General features: G+C 41.0%; 1 protein-coding gene across 1 annotated transcript; it reads right to left on the reverse strand.

Annotated features, from left to right (window-relative positions):
- Window positions 1-862: 862 nt before the first annotated feature.
- On the reverse strand, window positions 863-22,394 carry prlra (prolactin receptor a). The gene is made up of 9 exons (XM_085414075.1): window positions 22,200-22,394; window positions 13,574-13,668; window positions 13,119-13,251; window positions 6,854-7,023; window positions 5,669-5,838; window positions 5,322-5,463; window positions 4,670-4,766; window positions 3,070-3,139; window positions 863-2,722 (listed from the first exon to the last, which is right to left on the reverse strand). Exons 2-9 carry the CDS (start codon window positions 13,644-13,646, stop codon window positions 1,679-1,681), a joined length of 1,899 nt encoding a protein of 632 aa, XP_085270201.1. The 5' UTR covers window positions 13,647-13,668; window positions 22,200-22,394; the 3' UTR covers window positions 863-1,678.
- Between the last annotated feature and the right edge of the window lie 1,463 nt (window positions 22,395-23,857).

Consider the following 23,857-nt stretch of genomic DNA (forward strand, 5'->3'; position numbering starts at 1 on the left):
CTTTATTAATCCCTAAGGAAATAATGTGAGTAACAGTTGCTTCAAGAAAAAATGGTAAAAATAGCATCAGTAACAGACTAAACTCCAAACAATACATTATGTTACAGATTTTAATATTAATTAGTCATTGTCAATTTGTCCTGTTCTCATTGTATGACAAATTGTGATGGCTGTTTGGTAGCCGTTTGCATACTATGCAAACTCTCTCTCTCTTCACATGTGTGTGTGTGTACAACAGTTTTATGTTAATGTACAATCCTTAATATGTTGTGTGTGTGTGTGTGTGTGGGGGGGGGGGGGGGGGGGGGGGGGCGCAAGAGGGAGTGTTCACCCAGGGCGCCAAACAGGCTACATTATCTTTTTTCGTTTGCGTTTTAAATTCACTTGTCTTGCTTATTTTGTCACGTTATTCATTCTTTTGCAAGTTTGGAAAAAAAAAAAGAAACGTTGATTATCCCACAGCCTCACTGATCACCACTGCATGTACAACAGCACAGAAGATCCTTAGTATGTATTTAGTAACTAAACAAAAATTAGATTTTACTTTTCTATGATTGAAATGTATGAAATTCTTTGATCTTTTGATATTTTACCAATTCAGTGTAGTAATGCTTGGATCACCACACTGCAATAACATTTTGGTAAATATTTGCAATTATTAATGAGTACTCTGCAAAGCAATCCAGGGGCCTGAATACCACCTTATGCTGGGCTGCTTCTAAACAACATGCCACCCCTGCTTGCTGCTGGGTAAATGCATACTTTTCCACATGTATTTTCATTACTAATGTTGTCAGCCAAGTAATAATTACACATATGTAATTATCAAATTAGGACACAAAAAAAATCAACAAAATTCCATTACTGAGTTTTTTTTTATTTTGTTATAAACATGACTTTCCACAAAGATTTTACATTTCATGTTAAAACTATACATATATTTATATAGGTACGTGTAGGCTATACAGACATCTGTGCATACAGGAATAAAGAGCAGTGTTGTACGTTACCATACCAAGTAATACAACACTACTCCGCCTTCCAAAAATCTAAATATCTTTGCAGATTAAAACTGCAGGAGGTGTATTTACAGAAAAACATTCTCATTCTCTCTGAATGAAAAAATAGAGCAGTACATTCTCACTTTTGCTGTGTTTTGTTGTGTTTGTTTTTAATTTTAATGCTATACATATTGTAGCTTTAGAGAAAGCAGCTTAAAAATGTAGTGTTGGTATCTATAAGGAAAAGGGAAAATACACTCACATACAAAAAACTGAGACAAAGTAGAAGGTCGGGGTTTCTGCAGTTTTTAACAGATAATCACAATTACTATATGGTATATCAATAGGATCGATGAAAACAACGTTTATGTGCCAGAGAGGATGGTTCATGATAGACATCCAGTACAATCAGGATGCTCATATAAAGTACCACGTGGATTTTTAGAAGAATTACAAAACTCAATTAAGCGCATTAGTCAAGATATTCAATAACAATTATTTGATAATCAATAGTGTGTTACTGCTCTGCCCTCAGCAAAGACATGAAGAAGATAAAAAAATAAATATACATTATCTTGGCAATTTTTTTTTTTTAAGGAGTGTTAGTGCTTTTTCGTATCTTTCAGTCCCCGCCTCTTGCAATGTTCTACAACTGCCAATTTGGGCTGGCATGTCTGCTAAGTGTCCAGGGAGAACATAGTGGCAGTGTCGACATACCCACTTACTGCCAGAACCCTTTCCTCCTGGACCGGCAGGGCAATGTGACTGCAGGTTGTTGGCTTAGGAGTGTTAATAGCGATGGAAGATGTGTAGCAGCTCTCGGCTGCTCCAGCCATTTCCATGCTCTCTTCTTCCACCACCTCTCTCTGGAGCAGCAGCACATTGTCACTGTTTACCCCTTTCACTTTGCTGTAGTTGTCTCCATGTCCTACCCAGGAGCAGGCTTCTTCACGGGTATGGCCTGAAGGAATAGGATGGAGAAGCACCTTATTCTCCTCATTGACCCTTTGCACTTCAACATACTCAGTCATCCGGGTGGGCAACAGCAGATTCCTGGGCGCATTTCCGTCATTGATGGCTGAGATGTTGCGATCGCTGTGGGCCTGGAGTTGCTGGTGGACATCTGTCTGGGGATAAGGTTGATTATTATTAAAGCAGACCTCCCAGTAGCTTGATTGGAGAGCCTTTTTGATGCAGTGGTCTGAGGATGGGGAGCCCGGAGGAAACTGGGTGTCAGAAAGGCAATTCTGTTTGTGCATCTCAAGTGAGTTGTGTGGATCCAGTGGGCTTAGGCTGTAAGGAGTCACTGGGGAAAACACAGAAGGCCAGGTCTTAACCTTCTTACTTGATGCATCGGGGCTAACTACATCTTCATTAGCACATAGCATCGTTTCCTTCTCCCAGGCTTCTTTGGGCCCTTGTGTCTCCGTCCCAATTTGATCTCCCTCCTGATTTTGTTGCTGCTGTTCCTCTTTTGCCGCGCCACTCTTATCCATCAACAGATTGTCACTGTCACAGCTGCCCCGGCCAGAGTCACTGTCGGATGCTGAGCCTATGGATTTCAGGCAGCCGTCATGATCCTTGCCTTCGTCGACCATCAGTTCCTGCTGTTCTGGCACATACACTTCTAAGTATTCTACCAGCAAGTCCTCATAGTTAGACGTGGTTGGTGGGAAGTCAGACACCACCAGTGCGCTGAACACCTCGTCAGACTTGCCACTCTGCACACAAAGAGTAAAACTACTCAATGCAATTAGAAAGCACTATACAAATATGTCTGTGAAGGTTCTCAGTCATCCAGGTCATCGTAGTCAAAGGAGCTTGCAAAGAAAAGCGTCTGGACTTCTTTAAGTTGCTTGAAGACTATAAAACTAAGGTTTATATCTGGGACTCTCCACCATTTGACCTTAGAACTGAAGAAGCTTCTTGGATGAGAGGTGAAACGTCTTCAAGCAACTTAAAGAAGTCCAGACGCTTTTCTTTGCAAGCTCCTTTGACCACTATACAAATAGACATTTTGTCTGAATAAGTAGCCATCGAGACAGTGTTCATAATGTTACCCCTTTACCTTGAGAAGCTGCTTGTCAAAGCCTTTGATTTTAGGACCAGGGACTGGCGGCAGCATGCAGTGCTTCAGACTTTACACACAGACACACAAAAGGCTTTGTTAGCAGCAGTTGAATATCACAGATGTGATGACTATAGTCAGTATTTTACTTGCAGTATGCTACCAAAGCCCAGAATGGTCACATTATCGCATGAGCTAATACAGTTATTTATAGTTGATTACCTGTGAGACATTTAATCAGATTTTTCTTTCCTACTAATGGAAATTTATACACGTGAATAAGATCATTCTGTGGTTTTTTTTTTTTACAACAAAGGAAGGACTGAAGTCTCTGCACAGAAATATCCTTTAGCCATGTCTGGTTTTACAGAACAGTGTGAAAAATGGGCACCAGTGTGGAGTATTGATTTTTCTTGAGGTAAAGGGATAATTCAGCCACAACTCATAAGAAAATGTAAAGAATTTCAAATAATTTGATAGCTAAGTAATTGCAGTATTTTAGTAATAATATTCTACCGTAGGATCTAAATGTAAGTGTGAAGAGTGCTTTGGGCTTATGTAACATATGACAAAGTGCAGTCATGGTGAAAATAATCACATCCTCAGTCAATTCTAAGGTTTTGCATATCACAGTGTTAAAAATAACTATGTAGTCCTTAGCAGGTCTTAAAGCTCAGGTAAATGCAAGCTTTGATGGACCAAAGCTCATGACTTATTACACTCTATAATTATTTAAAAAATAAATAAATAAAACTAATGCAATAACTTAAAGTAATTGTTTTCTTTGGGACTTTGTCAATCTCTCATTTCACTGTGAAGGAATTTTGGCACCCTCTTCTCTATAGCATTGCTTCTCTTCACTGAGGTTTGCAGGTATTCATTTATGCACAGCTCTTTTACGGTCCCATCACAGCGTTTCAGTCAGGTTGAGGTCTGGCTGGACTTTGAGACTGGGCCATTACAGCACTTTAATTCTTAATTTCACTTTTTCAGCCGTTCCACTGTAGATTTGCTGCTGTGCTTGGGATCATTGTCCTGTTTCATGACCTAGATTCAGCCAAGCTGTCAGACAGATGGCCTCACGTGTGAATACTTTGGTATACAGAGGAATTCATGATCGACCTTGACTGAAAGATGCCCAGGCCCTATGGCTGCAAAGCAAGCGCAAATCATCAGCCCTTCACCGCTGTGTTTGACAGGTGCTATGAGGTCCCTGTGCTGAAATTCTGTGTTTATTTTTCACTAAATGTGGTACTGTGGAGCAAATCTGACAAAACCTCTGTTCGTCACACTTGCATTTGATTATCAGGAGCTGGCTGCTACTTACCGTCCTAATTTCTATAGAAGCAGTAATTTCTGCATTTTGCCTTAATATTTGTTAAATAAGGGACATGTCATTTGTCATTTGCTGTTGTTAATATGAGTTTGCGTTAACCTTTCAAGACATCATCACAGTTGTTTTGTCCTTATACATAAAAGCTTGTATCTGATTGAGGGCGTACTTTCTTATTACGTTCTGAAATTGCACAGAAACAATACATTTAAATAAATAATAACCAGCATTTTAACAAAGCAAAGTGGTTAAGAAGATCATTGTTACCTGTGGCTATTCATGTGTATCAGCCATATGAGGATCAGTAACATGAAGGCAGAAAAGACTAAAATGAGGATCCAGACAGACTTTTCCCGATGGAGATCTGAAAGACGCAACATAACAATGTGTGGGTGCTTCAGCAGAACAACGCAGTATCCATCTTTTTTTCTTCTTCCTGGGTTTATTATCATTACATCATGCTAAAGCGAGGCAAACAAATACTTTTCCCAAGAGGCTGCATGACAACTGGGATTGTTGTGGAGGGCCGTACCAACAAACTTATAAATATTATAATACTGAGCAGAATTCCACTTTTTGGTGCGACCGTCTAGTTCCGGTTTGTCATGTGGCCCCTTGGAAAAATAAATATCCTGCAAAAAAAGGTAGTAAAACCACAATGAAGGAATACGATTTCTAGTGATAATTAAATTGGTTAAACCGGTTCCTTTGCAAAGAGCCAGATTAGCTTCCTTCTTTAACTTCTAATCTTCATGCTAAGGTAAACTAACTGAGTGCTTCAGATTATAAGAGTAGCTCTCAACAAGAAAGTGCTGTAATATAGATTCCAAAATGTTAAACTGTTCCTTTAATAAATAAATATATCCTATACAATATATAATAATTAGTTAATGCAAAAGACAGTTGGCGGATGTCTTACACTCTGGAACTTTGACGTAGGAAGTGGAACTCCATTCACTCCAAAAGCCGTGATCGGGCTTACAGCGCACCTGAATAAGGTATGTACCACCTGACCGCAGGCTGAAAATGTTAAACATCTTCTGCTGGCCCGCAACGTGATTCTGGAAACACACATAGTCAACAGAAACACACAAATCAGTTAGTCTGTCAGGCTGCCAATATACAGATTTGAAATGTTCAAAAACCTGTCCTTTCACTAACACATCGTGTAGTTCCCTTACACCAGCCTAGAACAAAGTTTCAAATTTGAAAGGCAAATACTTCAAAGAGCATACCACACCCTGAAATGCGCTGAGACCTACGTACCTCCCATTCGCTTTCCTCCTCCTCCAACTTGACGCGGAGCTCATAGATTAGAGTGATCCAACCAGAGCGGGTGTCAGCCTTACGAGGTGGTTCCCAAGACACTCGAAGAAAAGGCCAGCCCTGATCCTTCATTACTGTCACTTCTAGCTTTTCTGGAGGATGAGGCTTGACTGGAGCAGAAGAGAGAAAATGTGAATGAAAGAAAGACAGAGCAACAGCAAATCCAACAATGAATAAAGATTGTATTACTGAAAAAACAAACAAAAAAACCAATAGGCATCAACAGGGCTTGTGAACGGCAGCAGGTGAAAACACTGCAGGGTGAATTATCAGCTGTTACACAGCTAACAAAAGGACACTCCCAGCGGATAAGCACCAGCATTGCAGGAATGACCTTCAACATATTTGTCGATGTGTGTATTATGACATATAGTAGTGATAAATGTCACTGTTTGGGCTTTACGCTATCCTCGTGGAGACACATATCTGACAATTGTGAGGTAACACAAAGAAAAAGATAAGCAGATCAGAACAACTCGACACACTTCCAGTTTAGGAGGCTCAAGGACGAGATGAATACTTCTCTGTTAATTTACTCTCCCATTTTAAATATTTCATGAATATACTTTTTGTTTTGAAGGATGGAACTACTTCTTACTAAAGTATTGAATTACTTGCATTAAAGTACTTTATTTCTGTTAGCGAAGTAAATGATTGTCTAAAATAACTGGACAGTGTGCATTTTTGAAGCAGGAGAAAAGAGAGCAGATTTTCCATTGCAGTAAACAAGTGTGCATGTGCTCAAGTGTGACTGGCCCCCACCAAAAACACATTAGAAGCTCATAAATGATAAGGAGGTAAAAGAAATTCTTGTTACAATTTCAAAACACAAGAATGTTTTAACTTTGTTTAATTTAGCATTAGTTAATGCTAAACTTAATTTCAGTTGATTTTGTAGATCGTGCATCAGCTAGTCCTTTAATCGCTGCAAAGGAAATTTCACTGTGGACATTAAAAGGTGACCTTTAGTGAGCAGTTACAGCATAACGGGAGGGGGTGACTAAACTCCAAGAGCATTTGCCACAGTGTAGCGCAGTGTGCTGCCGAGCAGCTGTGGAGCTGCTTTTTTTAATCCCTGTGGTGAAATTATGAAAACCCCTCCACCCCTGCCCCCAGTCCCCTCACCAATGTAGACCACGTCTATATCCACAGGGTCAGAGTAGGTCTTGCCCAGTGCGTTGGTGGCCACCACGGTGATGTTGTAGCTGACCCAGATGACGGTGTCGTTCTTGTTAAAGAAGCAGGAGTTCTTCCCGGCTGTGTGGTAGTCAGGACACTCGTGCACTACGTTAGAACTGCAAGAGAGGCAGAGGAGCGGCATGCAATCACAGGTGTGCGCTGGCATTGTGCTTGCACAGCCACATTAAAATAACAGTGTACATCCTCCCTATTCCTGACACTGCACATGTGTGTGAGAGTGACGAGAGGAGACAGATGGTGAGAAAGTGTGACTGCAAAATAAGTGGAGGCCATCTTTTTTCTTTCTTTTTTTTTTTACTGTCAAGCTGCTAGGATGTTGTATTTAATTAAAGGAGACACAGAAAATAACTTTGGTATTGTTTTCTGTTTGAACTGCAGGTTCATATCCCAGTAGACCTGGGTGTCATAATGAACACAACTGGGAGTGTTTGCATATAGAACATGGGAAACAAATTGTTGCTGCTGTCACAGTAACTAGTGACGACTGGTCGGGGGACATGTTCAGGTGCGGACAACATGAGGAAAAATATGTGAGCCTCTGAATGCTGGTAAAGCTGCCTGCGACAAATGCATGCGAGCTGGAGACGGAAAAAATAAATTAAATCAATAAACTTTGGTTTGATTTCAGAAAACGTGGGGAAAGTGACTCATGTCATCTCTATGGTGAGCAGAACTTGCACAAACCAATTAATCAAAGTGTATTTGTTCTGCTGCTACACACTACACCACAGTGAACTGAAAGTTGAATACAAGAAGACATCAAAAAAGGAGAAACAATACAAAATACTACACCAATAATATAGCATTATAATGGTATTACTTTGATTTATTTATAGAGTTACTGAAAGAAGCACATGTGATGTGTCAGGAAGCCATGGCCTCTGTCAGTGCGCCCCAGGGTGGCTGTGGCTACAATGTAGCTTGCCATCACCAGTGTGTGAATGTGTGTGTGAATGGGTGAATGACTGGATATGTAAAGCGCTTTGGGGTCCTTAGGGACTAGTAAAAGCGCTATATAAATACAGGCCATTTACCAGGCCATTACCATGGCAAAACTGACTAAGTGGAAAAACCTATCCTAATAAATCTGCGCCATAAAGCATTTTAGGCAGAACATTAAATGCAAGATCATCAAATTAAAATAATGATGATTCAATTTAAGTTTCTTAAAGAAAACTTTGGGTACATACATGTTTGCAAGCTGCACAATTAAGACATGACATGTGCGCAGTGAAACCCGCCCCTGCACATACCAAACCAAACAAACAGGCACACCTCTGCTGCACTTGCAATAGTACAACAAGTATGGGGGAACAAAACAGGAAAGCTGATGTTAAAGGGAGACAATCTCAAGAGCGGTGGAGAACTGAGAGCTTCTTCGTGTAGTTTAAAGAGCCAGTCTGAGATTTCTTTTCTCAGTCCAAACACCAGCAGAGATTGGAAGCCACTGACTCGAGGCAAAAAGCTCCCGAACTGAAAGCGGCAATATATGTTTCTCCTAGCAAAATCACAAAGTGATGGAGTTTCATCACAGCAGAGGAAATTGCTGAATCTTCGAGGTTTGTGGTTTGTGAAAGTGCAGCATTTATTTGCAGCCAATTTCACTGCAGATGTCTCTCTTACAGGTGAAATATGTGATGAAAAATCTTTTACTTTTTATTTTCTTCATGAAATTTCCCACAAAACCGTTGTGTTGTGGTGCAAGAAAATATATGCAAGAACAAAATTACTGATTAACATATTTAGTACATATTCAGGCTGGTGAAACAGGTGGTTCACTATTGCAAAAATGTATGATATCCAAATCGTTTCGGATCTCAGGAGCTTCACAGTTAAACCTCAAAAACAATTTCTGTAGCATGGTGCATTATATTATTGTGAAAACGGTCAAAAGACATAAACCCCCACCACCACCACCACAACTACCTAAACCAATTTGTTTAGGTAGTTCTTATCGCCCAAAGTAACATCTAGATCAATGTCAGGATCTAGTGTTTCCCAGCAGGAAGTGGCCTTCAACCTCTGGGTGCCTTCATGCCATGGTTTATCCACTGCCATATCTTCTCTACTGTACTCTGAGTATTAGAAAATACTGTAAGTTAGCTTACGTGTTATATTAAGGAAGATGAATAATCCGCCATTGAAGACTGGAATAGTTGGAAAAGAACCTCAAAAGTCATAGCCCTCTAAAAGGACTATATGTCATAGAGGGTTAAGGGATGGACTAGTTTTTGGCAGGGAGCAGTGACAAAATAGATGTGCATCACCTTCAGGCCTTTATGCTAAGCTAATCAGAGCCTTAGTAAAAGATATGAGGAACGTTAACTTTGCCCTCCTCTCTCTGTTAGGTTTAAGGCAGGCTAGACTTGTTCTCCCTGTTTTCTTTTCCTCTTTGCTCTCAGGTTGAGTTATGGGCAGATTGCTCCTGCCACTGCCCATGGGTGGAGAGTAAATGGTGGTAAAATTTACCACCATTTACCACCATTGTATGGTGGTAAATTAGAGCCTTATGTTTGACGTTTGTTTGCAGCTGTTTCGATTAGTGATTCCTGCTTCTTGTCTACTTCCGTGTTGTCCATCTGGAATTCTTGGCAAGCTCATCAAGACACCCACCTGTCAACCTTTTTGGAGTTCAAGAGCTACCACCGGACAGTGACAGTACACCAAATCTAATTCTGAGGCTTCCTGTGGAAACAAGGACTTGCCTGAATATCACCTGCCTGCCCACTCTCCTTCAAGTCTCCTCAGTCGTCCTTTGATTCCAGTCTGCCTACCAACAACCCCTCTCTCGGCCTGCTATTCACCAGCCACTTACTGATTTTGTGGACTGTAAATAAACCTTTTAAACTTCATGTCAGCTGCCTGAGTTTGCTCTCTGGGCCCAGCCACAGTAAAACCTTGACAGAACGATGTAGACAACCCATGGACGCAGCAGACTGTATTAGGTGAACATGAGAAGGCTTTAACATCTATAGTTCAGCAGCTACGTGAAACACATCAGTGGGTAGAACAGATGGGTAATGCACTGTAAATAATTCACTCCAAACTGTCACCTTCTCCCATCCCGGAAGCTCCGGTTCAGGTCAGTGTGCCCTCTCCTGATGCAGTTGCCTTTTCACAGCCATCCCTATCTCACCTGAACTATCTGGTGGAGAGCCAGGTCACTGGGGTGGATTTTTGCTTTGGTACTCACTACTGTTTCAGTGCTCTCCACGGGCCTTCTCAAACAATTGTTCACAAAATACTACTGTTAAGGGTCTGGGCACTCAAATACACTAAAGCATATTTACTATGAAACCCTATAGAGTCTGTGTCCTACACAGTATTCATTAAGAAATCTCAAGTTAGTTTGTGAACACTCTCTAAATGAGGAAGAAGCAGCTTGACATGTATTCAACCTGCATCAAAGTCTGTAGCAGAGGTTCTACTGAGTCCAGGGTAATGGCTGAGACAGGGTTGGAGAAAAAAGCCCTAAGATGGACATTCTATGATACCCTTAATGAGCAAATGAAGGATGAATTGGCCTCTTGCAATAAGTTTTTTGAGGAATTATAGCCCTTGCTGACCTTATCGATACCCACGTCAGAGAACGTGTACAAGAAAATGGGACCATTTCCAGTCTCTGCATCTTACCACCCTGCCTCTTCCCTCAAGCCGTCTATACAATCTTTCCGGTCCTAAACACCTTGCCATGGATAAATACATCAAGGACTCCCTTGACAGCAGCATCATTCAACCGTTCTCCACTCCAGTGGGTGCGGGTTTCTTCTTTGTAGAAAATAAAAGAGATTCTGCGACCCTGCATTGACTATGAGGGTTAAATCAAATCACTGTAAAAAATAGGTATCCTTTTCCCTTAATCACCTCAGCCTGTGAGCCACAGCATTCACAAAATTAGATCAACGTAATGCTTATCATTTGTTCCACGTCCGGGAAGAGGATGAATGGAAGACGGCATTTAACATTCCATTAGGTCACTATATATGGTCATGACATTTAGTTGAACCAATGCCCCCACTGTCTTTAAGGCCTGGTCAATGATGTCTTAAGAGACGTTTGAAACATCTTTTTGTTTGTTTTTTGGATGATACCTTGAGACCCTCGAAGAACTTCATGTCTCTGCAAGCAGGTACTACAGAGACTACTTGAAAACAAACTCTTCGTTAAGGCCAAAAAATGTGGAATTCATGCTAACCATGTGACTTTTCTTGGAGACGGAGGTGAAAGCTGTAATTGACAGGCCTGTCTCCGCATCCTGGAAACAGCTACAACGGTTCCTTGGATTTGCAAACTTTAAATGCTGCTTCATCAGGAATTATAGTCAAGCTCCAGTACCATTAACCGACTCACTTCCTTTTCCAGGCCATTTAAATGAAATGGAAGTAGGAAGCAGATCAAACATTTCAAATGATCAAAGACAGGTTTAACTCTGCACCTGTACTGAACCATCCCGATCTGTTAAAACAATTCATTATTGAAGCGGGTCTCTCGGGTGGGGACAGTGCTAATGTACAGAAGCCGACGGTAAGCCGCATGCCTTCTTTTCTTGGCACTTGCCTCCAGCAAAAAACTATGACGTATTCAACTGAGAGTTACTTGCAATCAAAGTAGCTTTAGAGGAGTGGAGGCACTGGCCAGTGAGAGCTGAAATACTATTTATTGTATTGACTGATCATAAAAACCTAGTTTATCTCCAAATGACTCAAGACAAGCAAAGTGGCAACTATTCTTTATATGTATGGCTTTATTTCAACTTTACCATAATTTATCTACCTGGCTCCTGAAATGTGAAACCTGATGCTTTGTCTCGTCAATTCTCCACAGAGTCAGACCCTGTTGAACCAGAACTCATCTTGCCATTCCAGTTCATATCTAAAGCTTGGAAAGCATTTTGCGAGGCCCTGGGTGCTAGCGCTAGGCTAACCTCACCCTGACAATCTTTTTTTTTTTTTTTTTTTAGTTTAAGAGCCACTGCTGGGTAATCACAGTCACAGTTTTAATTACATGACTTCCTCTGAAAAAAAGGAATTACCTGAAAATCACCTGCCGGACCACTCTCCAACAACTCTCCTCAGCCTCCCTCAGATTCCTGCCAATAACCACTTTCTCAGTCCGACTTTCACTGCTGACAAGTAAACACTCAAAGACAATCTGAGCTACTGCAGTCAGATTCTCTCTGCCCGACTTTGCTAATTCCCTTTGTTAATCTCCCCACACCTTTCCAGAATACAGAGGTCATCTTCCACACAGGTCATCAGCCAGGTACTGATTTTGTATACTTTGTACATAAACCTTTTAAACTTCATGTCACTTGTCTGATTCCCTCTGAGTCCAGCCACAGTAAAACCATGACACTATGTGGCCATATGCTTTGCATATCAGGAGTTCAGTATCATTCTTGTCAATGTGTGGCTCAGTTTTTATCAGCCTCTTCACATGCAACACATGCAGCCTAACATACAATATAAGTTTTGTTCATTTTTCTCTCTGTTATTTTATTGGGAGGGGGTGTCGTTTTTTTGCCTTCTTATATTCCTGTCAGTTTGACTTCCTTTGATTGTTTTCCTGCCTTTTTCAATGTTTGCTTTGCCCTCATTAGTATCACTTGTTTTAATCTAAAACACCTGTTACCAATCAGTCTTCTCGGTGTACTCATAGTAGATTTTTAGTGTCCCAGTGTTCTCCAGTCGTAATAGTATTCCCCATCACACCTTTATTAACCACTGCATGACCAAGGCCTGCCTGGATTGTTTACAGTGTTTACAAACTGTGTTTTCACTTTGTAGTTAAATAAGCTAGTAATTCCACTCCTTCTCTGTACATGTGTATCAACCTTGAAGTATTTAAAAATCCATGTTCACGGGCACCTCTTAGCACTTTGCAATCTTTATCCTCTGACACCGTTTGGATTGTTGATTTTTAAAAAACCACAAACAAGAACATCCCATTGTGCCAGCTGTACTGATGGAACTCTTCTTTTTATTAATATGAAAAATCATTTTTTTAACAATTGCCAAGTGCTTACACTTCCCTTTATAATACATTATGTAAAGGGCCCTGATATACTAATATTATGATCTGTGTTTATATGAATGAACTAAAAAAACAACTATTACTCAATGTTTGTGGCTACTAGATAACATGAAGTAAAATTATAACAAGCTTGGGCGCTTCTGCGCGAGTTTCTTACCCTTCTTTCCGATAGTAGAGAGCGTATGTAGTAGGCAGGCCCCCATCAGATCCTGGCTTCCACCAGCATGTGAAGGTCTCTTTCTCTGGAGAACGGCATTTGATCTCTGTGGGCTTGCCAGGTAAACTATAACCTAAGACAGATATTAGATGGAAACAAGGAAACATAGGAATTTACTAGACTACATCCTAAACAGTGTGTCAAGCCTAAGCAATGAAAAAAGGCGAAATTTTAAATTAGATGAGAAGATGAAAGAAATAAAACTTTAACGTGAGTTGAGAGTAATATGAAACAAAAAAAATATCCACAGATGAAACTCAGCGTTGCTTAGTGCTTATTAATTATGCAGATCTGGCTCATGTGTTAACCAGCTAGATCACACCTCTCGGATATCTTAGCTCATTGTCAGAAACCTAAGAAGGTGCTAAGACTGAGTTTCAAGCCAAAACACTTACGCGTTCCGTCTGTGTGCGGCACAAAGGCTGGCAGCAACAACAGCAGGAGAACTTCTCTGACTTTCGTCATCATTGCACCACAAAACCTTGTTGGGCTGAAAAAAACGAGAGAAGGAAAGGAAGAAAGAAAGGTGAAGACGGAGGACTTGTCTGATCTGCCAAATCAGTTGACCCACAATGTTGATTGCACATCTTGTATTGAGTTACAACACACTTGAATGACAAACAAAAACTGGAACATGCAGCCCGTGTGGTTTCTTATTGTGACACTAACCTGTTTGACGGTGAAGTGTTACATGCAGCGCTAAAATTAGTTCAAAGCCCTCCGCATTTAGAAACAGACGGTGTGAAAAGATTTTAACCACAGGTGAAATAACGTTATAGTCAGTGGTAAAGAAATATCCAATATCGGATACGTTGGATCAGTTTATGCTGAGAAACCATTTCGATCAGTTGCTATGAATATGAATCATAAGCCAAAATGGTAAACAAAGTATCTGAGTAAACGAAGAGTAAAAAACTGATGAAAGACGAAACACCTTCTAGAGGATAATGTGCTGTTTCACTAAGGATTAAAAAAAAAAAGCATCCACTCTGTCTCTGACTACCTCTACCAGCTGGCACACACAGCGTAACTGATTGCATAATCTGTGGTCGGGCTTTTGCCCCGACAACACACACAGCAGGAGGCTGATTTGCCTTGCTGGAAACTGGCTTGACTCATCTTCTCATGACTGGAAAATCTGCATTTGCTTCGGCATGTGCTGATGTAGTATCAGTTATTACTCTGCACGACCCTTTATCTCTAAAGCCATTGGACGGCAGGGGTAGGGTAGATGCAGGGGGTATTAGTTAGAGGTTAAATAGATGGGAGAGCTAATGTTGCATGAGCGATAAGGCTGACAGAAAAAAAAAAAAAAAACTTCCCTCACATGTTATCTCACATGCTGCCTCCCTTTTCTTTCATTGCTGGGCCTGAACATTTGTTAAGCCAGGATTTGACCTGTCAAATGCAAGGATCCTTTGACCAACCCCCAACCACCAGTACATCCAAGAAAAAGATCAAATATAAAGAGGGGCATGATCACACTTGAAGTGCTTTTTGTGTGTTTTTTAAGGGAGCACTTGATGCAGTTTAACCTGAGCATATGCAAAAATATGCAAATAACACTTTTTCTTCAACACAAAGCTCTGAAAAACTAGAAAAAAGGGAGATTCAAAAATGAGAAAATTTGTGTAAGGGTAGTGTGCAACTTGCTTCTTATTTGCATGTGAAAAAATAAAAAACAGGACAGAGGCCCTGTTCTGTGATTAGACTTTTTTAAAATCAAGAATATAAAATAACCATTTCATTACAAAGTGTCCAAACTGAGCTGTTTGTTTTAAAAGGTGCCGCCTTGACTCAAGAGATCTCCTAGATGTTCGTGGCATGTTTGCCGTCACCTTGACATGTCATGACATGATGTGAAGTACTTCGCTGCACATGCTTTAATGCGCCGACACTGAGCGTGGGTGGAAACATGAGAGCCCTGCAATAAAATTGCATACATGCTATTTCTAAGAATGACAACCTAACACACGCCGTGAAAAAACACAAAACTAGACAAGCATAGGCACAGACTGACCTTTTTTCCATGAAATACGTCAAGTTTTTTAATGGCATGTGTTTCACAACAGCTAAATTCTACATTAACAACGTGCTGAGGTGTAAGGCGCAGGTGTGCTTGGGCATGTGCTGTCATATTATGTGTAGTAGTATGCTAACCTACAGTATTACTAACTTGTTACTAACTTAAAAAAAAAAATTATTATTATTATGGTGCCTTCATTTTACTAACGTCACCATGATCTGATAATTGGCATTAAGATCAAGGCACTGGATTAGCCTCCTGCTGCATATAGCCTTCTTACATAACCAGTAGTCCAAACTGAATAAGCTGCCAAGCTGGAAAAGTGCTGGCCAACAGAGTGAAGCTCTTCCCTCAATATTACTGAATAATCCTCACTGTATGGATTCTCAAGTGTGTTTTGCAATAAACAAACAAAAGATTTTACCACCACATTTATGAATTTTAAAGTTTGCTGTAGTACTTTTTTAACATCTTGCCTCTTATTAATATCATTCCTGACTATGATGAGACCTGCATCATGCATTATGGAAAAAAAACAGCATTCGAGTCACTAACATGTAATGTAACATTCAAAAAAAAAAAAAATGCTGCACGTCTTGAGAATGAAACCCAGACATGTCTGTTCGTGATCTGTAAATAAGTAACTGCATTTACTGTCGACCTCTAAGGTAAAAAGGCAAACGTGCAGAGAGGTGGTAGAGTTGCTGTTGTGCATAAGGTTTCATCTAAAAAATAGAAATAAAATGAAAAGCTGGGAAATCAATGCCCGATAAACCTTCTGTTGGTTTTAGCATGATCTCCACACGCAATGTAAAGATGACGCATGACAAAAATATCCAAAATCACTCAGTCGGGTTACTGTGAAAATAGATTCATGCTAGAGATTATAAATCATTCAGGATTTTTGTTTGTCAGCAGTCTTCCAGTGTCATGGTACACGTGCTGGATGATGAGGTGGTAAAATGCGAGCAGTGAAGCATCGTCTGATGTGGTTGTACAACAGCTCCACAGCACAACAGCTCACCTTTGCACAGCTGATGAATAAAGAACATTCCTTTCTTATGCAGAGTCACACTTTCTCAAGAGACCTGACCGACACAGCTGAGCTATGGGAGACGTGTTTCTGGGAACCTGTCTTTCTCTCCTGGAAGGTTATAGAGATTGAGCATGCAAAGTGCCCAACATATCTTCAATCATTTACTACGCATCCACTTATGTCCTTATTTAGAAAATAACAATTTCCCCTCCTTGGGGCGTAAGCACGTCTGCGGAGGCACTAATACATTTGAGCGTTTCGGGGCAGTATCGTTGAGAAGATATCGATTTAACAAGCCCGCAGGTTTGCCATGATCTAGCTCGCAAAGTTAATTATCTTTGTAAAAGGATAATAAACTGTACAGTACAGTTTGTATTTCTGACCATGACTTACTGCACAGTCTGGGTGAAGAATATATAAAGAAGATACCATAAATCACTCGGATTGCATTCCTGCTCAGACTGGAACAGACCAAACACATTTCCTGGTACTGAAGTAAAAACCGGTTTGAACACTAGTTCCAGTGGAATTCGAGGAACAATCAAGGGTAGAAACCAGCAGAAAAACGACATGCAAAGTTGTGTCAGAGCAGTTTTCACAGCAATTAAACAAATCTAAAAAAGACAACCTCTGAAGTTAACAAAAACATGGCCTTTGATCACTTCAATTGACCTTGTCAGGACAAACTTTAAGTCACACAGTTGGCAAATTACACTGACCCGTGCTTGTGTTTAAGAAGGTTCACTGTACTGTAGGTAGCTGTTTTCAGTCCATATTTTGCCATAAATAACCAGCAGAGCGAAAGGTCTGTTGGGGATCCAGGCTTTTATTGTCATTGTGGCACTTGTGGAAAAGGTTCACGATAACACTGAATACACTGGCAGGGCTTAAATTACACAGTAACTAGGATATAGTGGCATCCCACTAAAATGACAGCTTGGCTTCTTCTTTTTCTTTTTAAAGAAAAACACAGCCCACCAATCTGGTTATTCATCACTTGAATAAAGTCAGTGCAACAACTTTCACATGTATCAAAGTCCGTATTATGCTTTTTGTGTTTTTCCATGTGTTATGTGCCAAATGGAAGGTTTGGAAAAGTAAGAAAGGCCCAATCATGTGCGGAAGAACTTCTTCTCTCCTAGTGAAAACACTGCTCTTTAGGGGGTCTACTAGAGCTGGGCGATAGAACGAAAACGATATGTATCGCGATATAACTTTTCTCGATAGAAAAATTAAACTATCGCGATAGACCTCGCCGCTCTTGTCCTCTTAAAAAAAAAGAAAAAAAAAAGAACAGCCAATCCAAATTAAGTAGCGCAGAGCCGAACCAATCACAGCCACAGCGTCACCTCACGTGACTTGTTACGTACAGTGTAAGTGCCAAGCCGCACATGTGTATTTGTTTGGGAAGCAGCCAGCCACCCTACCGCCAGGGTAATTAAGGAAAAGAGTGAGCCGACTAGAGAAATCAACCGAGCGTGACCGAAGGTTACCGAAGAGAAAACAGATGATGGTTCCAACGCCGGAGAGATTGTCGAACGGAAGAGACAGAGAAGTTCCGTAGTGTGAAGGTATTTCGGCTATTTCAAGTCTGACAAAAAACAGAGTAGCGTGCACTGTAAATTGTGCCGAAAGCAAGTCTGGAAATACAATAAACTGGTGCATGCGCTACGTCCACACGTACCCAGGTATTTTTGAAAACTCAGATTTTTCTATGCGTTTGCACCTTTCGTCCACACGTAAACGGCGTTTTTGGTCACTGAAAACGAAGATTTTTAAAAACTCCGTTTTTGCATTTACGTGTGGACTAGAAAAACGGAGAAAACGCAGCGTCAAAGGTGTGCGCCACGTTATTGTTTCGGTGAAATGAATTTCTACAATACTGTTAATTCTACTCTCTGCAGTGTTTAAATGCTTACATATACACACAGTTACTGTCCGTCCACACATACGACTCGGTTCTGCTTCTATGCCCCAGCTTCGTTTACTATTTCCCACTGAGGCTTCTAGACTTCTGATTGGCCAACATTTCTGCACGGTTAGGAATCTAGCGCCACCTGCTGCTTTGGCATGTTCATAGCAGCGTTTTCCTTCATTTCTGCCTTTATGTGTGGACGGGATTATTTTTTAAAACGAAAACGGAAAATCTCCGTTTTCATAAATACCCGTGTACGTGTGGACGTAGCCTCAGTCTCTGACTGGAAGCGCTAATTCGTCATTCGGCTTTTGTCAGACTAAAGTAACTGTTAAAACTGTTTGAAAAGCTCAGCTATACAACAAGGAGAGATTGAGAATTTCCTTTTAGTTCTCAGTTTATTTGATATTGACAAAAGTTACCGGTAGTCAGTTTTGTCTGTTCTTCTGTTAAACAAACTAAGATTTATTTTTAGAATTAATATTTTGTTTTTAAGTGGAATTGACAATTTAGTCTGTTTCGTTTGTTCTATTTTGAAACTTAAACGCTTTAGCGGCTGCCTTTTGTGTAGTTTGCAATATTTGCCTTTATTTATCTGAAAAAGTCTCATGTTCCTTAAGTACATCTACCCTGTTGAATTTATTATGGGAAATAAATATTTAAATAAAAACAAGCTGCTGATTATTTCACATTTTACTTGTGAGCAACGGCACATTTAAATCTTACAAATATAGTTATTTGGCTTATATCGTGATAGATATCGTTATCGCCTGAAATGAAAAAAACATATCGTGATATGAAAAAAATCTCATATCGCCCAGCTCTAGGGTCTACACATTCCCTATTTTCAGCAACTTAAAGCCATCACAGGCCGACTAACCATTGGTGATATGAAATGGGCAGGCACCATTTTCTGAAGCCAATATTAACTTAGAGGTGACTAAATGACAACCAGAGGGCAAATCGTATGCACAGTGAGAATCTGGAATGCTCCTTAGCAATCAAAGCATAAAACTTTTGATACGTAGATGGGCCTGAAAAGCCCACCCAGCTTGTTGTAGTCCTGTCTTTTCTTCCATTACTTATTTACATGACTGTGTGACACATTTCCATAACGTCTGCTTAGCTAATCAAAGAATGACCAGCCATCTTAACCAAAACCAGATTCAGCAAGCTGCCTCCCTGTTGAAACTTCTTCTAAGCTCCACTAATTCTAAGGTATGGGCACCTTAAGTGCTCTGCTAAGTAGCTGCTCTTTTACCTACTTCAAGACAGGGTGCATAGTGCATAAAATGGTGTAAAACATTTAAAATATCTCATAAAGACTCTTAGTTGTTGTTGTTTTTTTTTTTAAATACAGTGTGTGGGGCCTGATGGGGGCCTTTAACTTGCATTCTTTCTAATGGCTAACAGGGGGCAATGTTCTGGTTTCAAAAAGAAGTGCGGACATTGAAAAACAAGGGAAAGTGGGAAAACAAGCCCTGCTCCGTAATCTCGGTCATCGCTTTCCTAATGAATTTGTTGTCTAAATAGCCCGTAGCCCATGGATAAAGCAGGACAATCTGTAATGTGTGCTCAACGCTGGTAACTACGGGCAGTGCAGCGTCCCTCTGTTTGTCAGACAGATACTAAAATTTCAAATCTGAAACACCACGACGGCAATGGCAAAAATGCTCAGCTTGAGGTGTCACAACAGCCTTTGCTAAAGGCTATTTCCATCCTCTTTTACATACAGACTGTGGATGCATTAATCCATCACTCGGAACTGGGCTTGTTGAGTGCTGCTAGGATAACTGCTTAGACCAGTGGCAGTGTCCATTGTTTATCTGTTATCATATCAATAAAGGCAAAGCAGCTAAAACAGAACCAAAACAGTAAAAACAGATCCTGCTCTCTCTCTTTACTCTTAAGTACAGATCACAGAGAAAATCCCTCATGGGTTGCCTCTTTCTTTCAGGAACAGCTTTTTTTCTTTAGCTTTACTTCATTGTTGCATTATAAGGTGCCGCTTGTGAAATTATACTTGCCTCATTTTCTTGGCCAACCTGTATCCTGTGACCGCTTGTGTTTTTGAGCCACTCAATTGCAGGAAAAGAGATTTAAGGACGTCAGACCACGCACTCCTCACTACCTGCAGCAATAATGATCCCACTGATCTTCGGCCTTGCTTGGTTTGTGCGATAAGGGGGATAACATGTATTTATTAACCACTAGGGCCGTCTTTGAAGAGAAATATTCCTTCGAGTGTCTCCTGTGAGCTTCTATGACAAATCTAGTTGGTCTGAAGCTCCATGTTTTTAATGTTGTAACAATTTTCTGATAGTGAAATGTCTCCTTAAATATCTAAGGCTACGTTCACACTGCAGGCGAAAGCGCATCAAATCCGATTTTTTTGACCCTATGCGACCCATATCCGATCATGCTATGACAGTGTGAACGGCGCAAATCCGATATTTTCAAATCCGATCTGGGTCACTTTCGTATGTGGTACTGAATCCGATACATATCCGATGTTTTAGAAAGCGACTGCTGTTTGAACGGTCAAGTCGCATTAAATCCGCCTTTTACGTCACCGACACAAGACTGAAGCCAATTATCAGTGCCAGAGAAGCGCCCGAGAAGACATCGCGAACGCTTCCTAGCCATCCAGTGTAGATGTCAGTGAAACTGTTGGGAAGACAACGTAAACATTTTATTTGTACTGTATAATCTGCAGATTCTGACAGAAATCTGCAACTATCCTTTGAAGCACCGCTCCTCTCTTAAACAGCAATAAGGATCATTATTAGGTTATTTACATTATTATGTAAATAACAAAATAACTTAAAGCAAAAATTGGGAAACGTAAAGTCCGAAGTCTTTATATTAACGGCCATCAGTCAAACAATACTGTTTGTTCTTGGTCTAAACAGAGTGCGTTGTGTGTGACATCTTCTTTTGCGCATGCGGGCCGCTTTGAGCGTTCACACTAGAGCGCGTTTGCTGTCGCATTTTATTTGTAGTGTGAACGAGGAGACAAAAAAATCGGATTTGATCAAAAAATCGGAATTGAGCATTAAGACCTGCAGTGTGAACGTAGCCTTAGACTTGATGTAGGTGGCTCTAACAGCGTTTAATTGTATCTGCTGCCTTGTGCATTTCTTATAGTGGGTGTATATTGACATCTTGTGAAATATTAAAAAGCATAAACTAACTGGGCTGAATGCACTTGGAAAGTGGTGGGAGACCAAAATGAATGCCTAATTGGAAACTATAAGAAGTGTGTATCAGCATGTAATTCCCTTACAAAACAGCATTGGAAAAGAGGTTCTGAAGGCGCTTAATTTTTGTGAGTCATCACTAATTTCGACGCCAATTACAACCTTTTCCATAGCAACAGTTGCCGCAAAAGCACCAGCTACTATTGATGTTAATATAAAGCCAGTCAAACATGCACCTAACATGCACACACAAATGATATCTGTTAAACTGAACAGGCTGGATCTTGGAACACTCGCACTGCCCTTGCTCTTCAACTGTGATCCTTACTTCTTGGTTTGCAGCATGCGTGACAAAAAAAGCCAAAACGGCAGAAGTGATGAAACTTACATGGACTTTATATCACAGCATCAATCTGCACGCAATAGCTGTGGTTTTATAAAGCCTCAGTGTGGGTTGCTAAATGCGGAAAGACTCGGTGAGCTGCAGGGAACTAACACTGTAATCCAGTACTGAGTTGATCAGCTTGAGGCTATAAGGGCCAGTGGCCTTCCTCACCTTTTCCTAACTAGACTTAAAGCCAATAAAGCATGGAACAGACACAGGAAACCTCATTACTCCTCTGACCCCGCGCATCATCATCATCATCCTCCCACACCGGGAGGGAGGACGACAATCTCAACCCCTGCGTGTCAGCTGTCAGCAAGGGAATATGTCTTCATCCAGAACTAAATCCTATTACACTCACTTTTTATAACTCCGCAGGCAGCGCGCCGTGTCACCTCCACGTCACGCACACTTGTTCCTGATAATAAATAGTATGCATAGAGAGCATTTATGACTTACCTGGATCGAAAGTTTTTCAGTCTCCGCCGCCGTAGCGACTTCGCCGCAGGCTCCCGGGAGAGCGGGCTTTTAGACACCGACCTGTGCCTGTGATTTAACGCGTTTCACCGACAGCTGAGAAGAGGAGCGCGCGCCGGTCAGCTCAGCCGTCCTGTCAGCGAGATTATCGCCAACATCCACTGTGCGCTCTGCGCTGATCCCGGGTAGGGTGGGGTGTGGTATGGCAGCTCCGCCCATGTAGGTTAAGGTTGACACCGCGGACCTGAGGTTTCGAGGAAGTACTACCGACTGGCAGAACAAGTTTGACATGGAGCCATCAGAAGGCGTAACGACATGTGGGGGAAAGAATAAAAGACAAGAAGAAAGAATACGTTTAGTGTAAAGTCTTGTAGATAAAGTTGATTTATGAATGTTTAATCAGTGGGAAATAAGTGCTGACAGTATTGCCTCTCCCTCTGTCTCTGTCTGTCTGCCCCCCCCCCCCCCCCCTTATTTGTACACGTGTTTGTGTCACCCTGTGGAATTTGGTTACATGTTATGGTTAAGGTAACGTTCCAGGAAATCAACGATCGCGCAAAGCAAAATAAATGGCCAGGTGTGTTTGTGTGCGAAGGTATACGTTTGGTGGATGCCCTGCACACAAAAACGACATAAACATCAACAACAACATGCATTTGGATTCATTTTTTTTAAACCCCCACATGGTTCATGACAGAGATGACTGTTATTTACCCGCTGTTCATGGTGTTTGTACCCATGTGCTTTAAGTGTCATGCTTTTGTGTGTGCATACGTGTGGTTGTGGGGGCAAATTGCCCGCCCATGTGCTTTTTTTTCATACAAGAATGTAACATGTAATATTCTATCTTTTCTAGTTACATTTCTTTTCTTTTTCCCTTTTTTTTGCACTTTAATGAAAATCTTGTGAAAGTGCGTCAAAGACTCGGCACTGATGGTTTGGTAAGGGTTACTACCACACAAGTTTCAAGCTGAGGAGAGCCACGGCCTCTTTGCTGCTACCTTAGTAACTTTTACCCCCTCTGTGTATTAACAAACATTGTAAAACACATAATCAGACAATCAGAACAATGTGTCCTGCTAAAACAGCGCTCGTCCTGTCCTCTCACGGGGAGCTGTAAACATTGTAAGGTCTCCCGGTAGGCTTTATTTGAAGTCCTTCTTCCTCTCTTCATAGGCGACACCGTCCGCCCGTGATTCACTGTTTTAATTTATGCTCCAGCCATGTGCGAGTGGAAGACTTGTCCCTACTGTTCCCTCTCTCTCTCTCTCTTTCCATTTTTATTAGCAGCATCAGCCTCAGGCCTTTATACGGGGTCATCCTCACATAGGTTATACACAGGACGAGTCAGCTACCACTAGCCGCAGAGATTGAATGGGAAAGAACTGAGTGCATTTTTTAACTGTATATAAAAAAGAGTAAAACACAAAATTGCACAGAAGCGTGCAAATAACTTGAAAGAATGGCGCATTGTTGAAACTTTACAACAGGATGTAGCATAACCCTGAACATTATGTTCCCGCTTGAAAGACGGCAAGTATCTCTATGTGTATCTCAAAAAAAGATCCCAAACCTGCCGCTGCAGCGTTTGCAGAAATGAATACACTTCTAGCGACTTTGTTTCCAAATCGACTCTGGAT

This window comes from Rhamphochromis longiceps, linkage group LG7 (assembly GCF_057381845.1).
Source record: "Rhamphochromis longiceps isolate RC_006_pf linkage group LG7, R_longiceps_female_GT1.1, whole genome shotgun sequence".
NCBI lineage: Eukaryota > Metazoa > Chordata > Actinopteri > Cichliformes > Cichlidae > Rhamphochromis > Rhamphochromis longiceps.

What these genes read in the sequence shown, in the direction of transcription:
- prlra (XM_085414075.1), bottom strand. Translation starts at nt 13,646, where the DNA reads ATGATGACGAAAGTCAGAGAAGTTCTCCTGCTGTTGTTGCTGCCAGCC. An exon ending in AGGAGGAAAGCGAATGGGAG is followed by an intron (nt 5,464 to 5,668) that starts GTACGTAGGTCT and finishes GTGTGTTTCCAG; the next exon opens with AATCACGTTGCGGGCCAGCA. An exon ending in CTACGTCAAAGTTCCAGAGT is followed by an intron (nt 4,767 to 5,321) that starts GTAAGACATCCG and finishes TGCGTCTTTCAG; the next exon opens with ATCTCCATCGGGAAAAGTCT.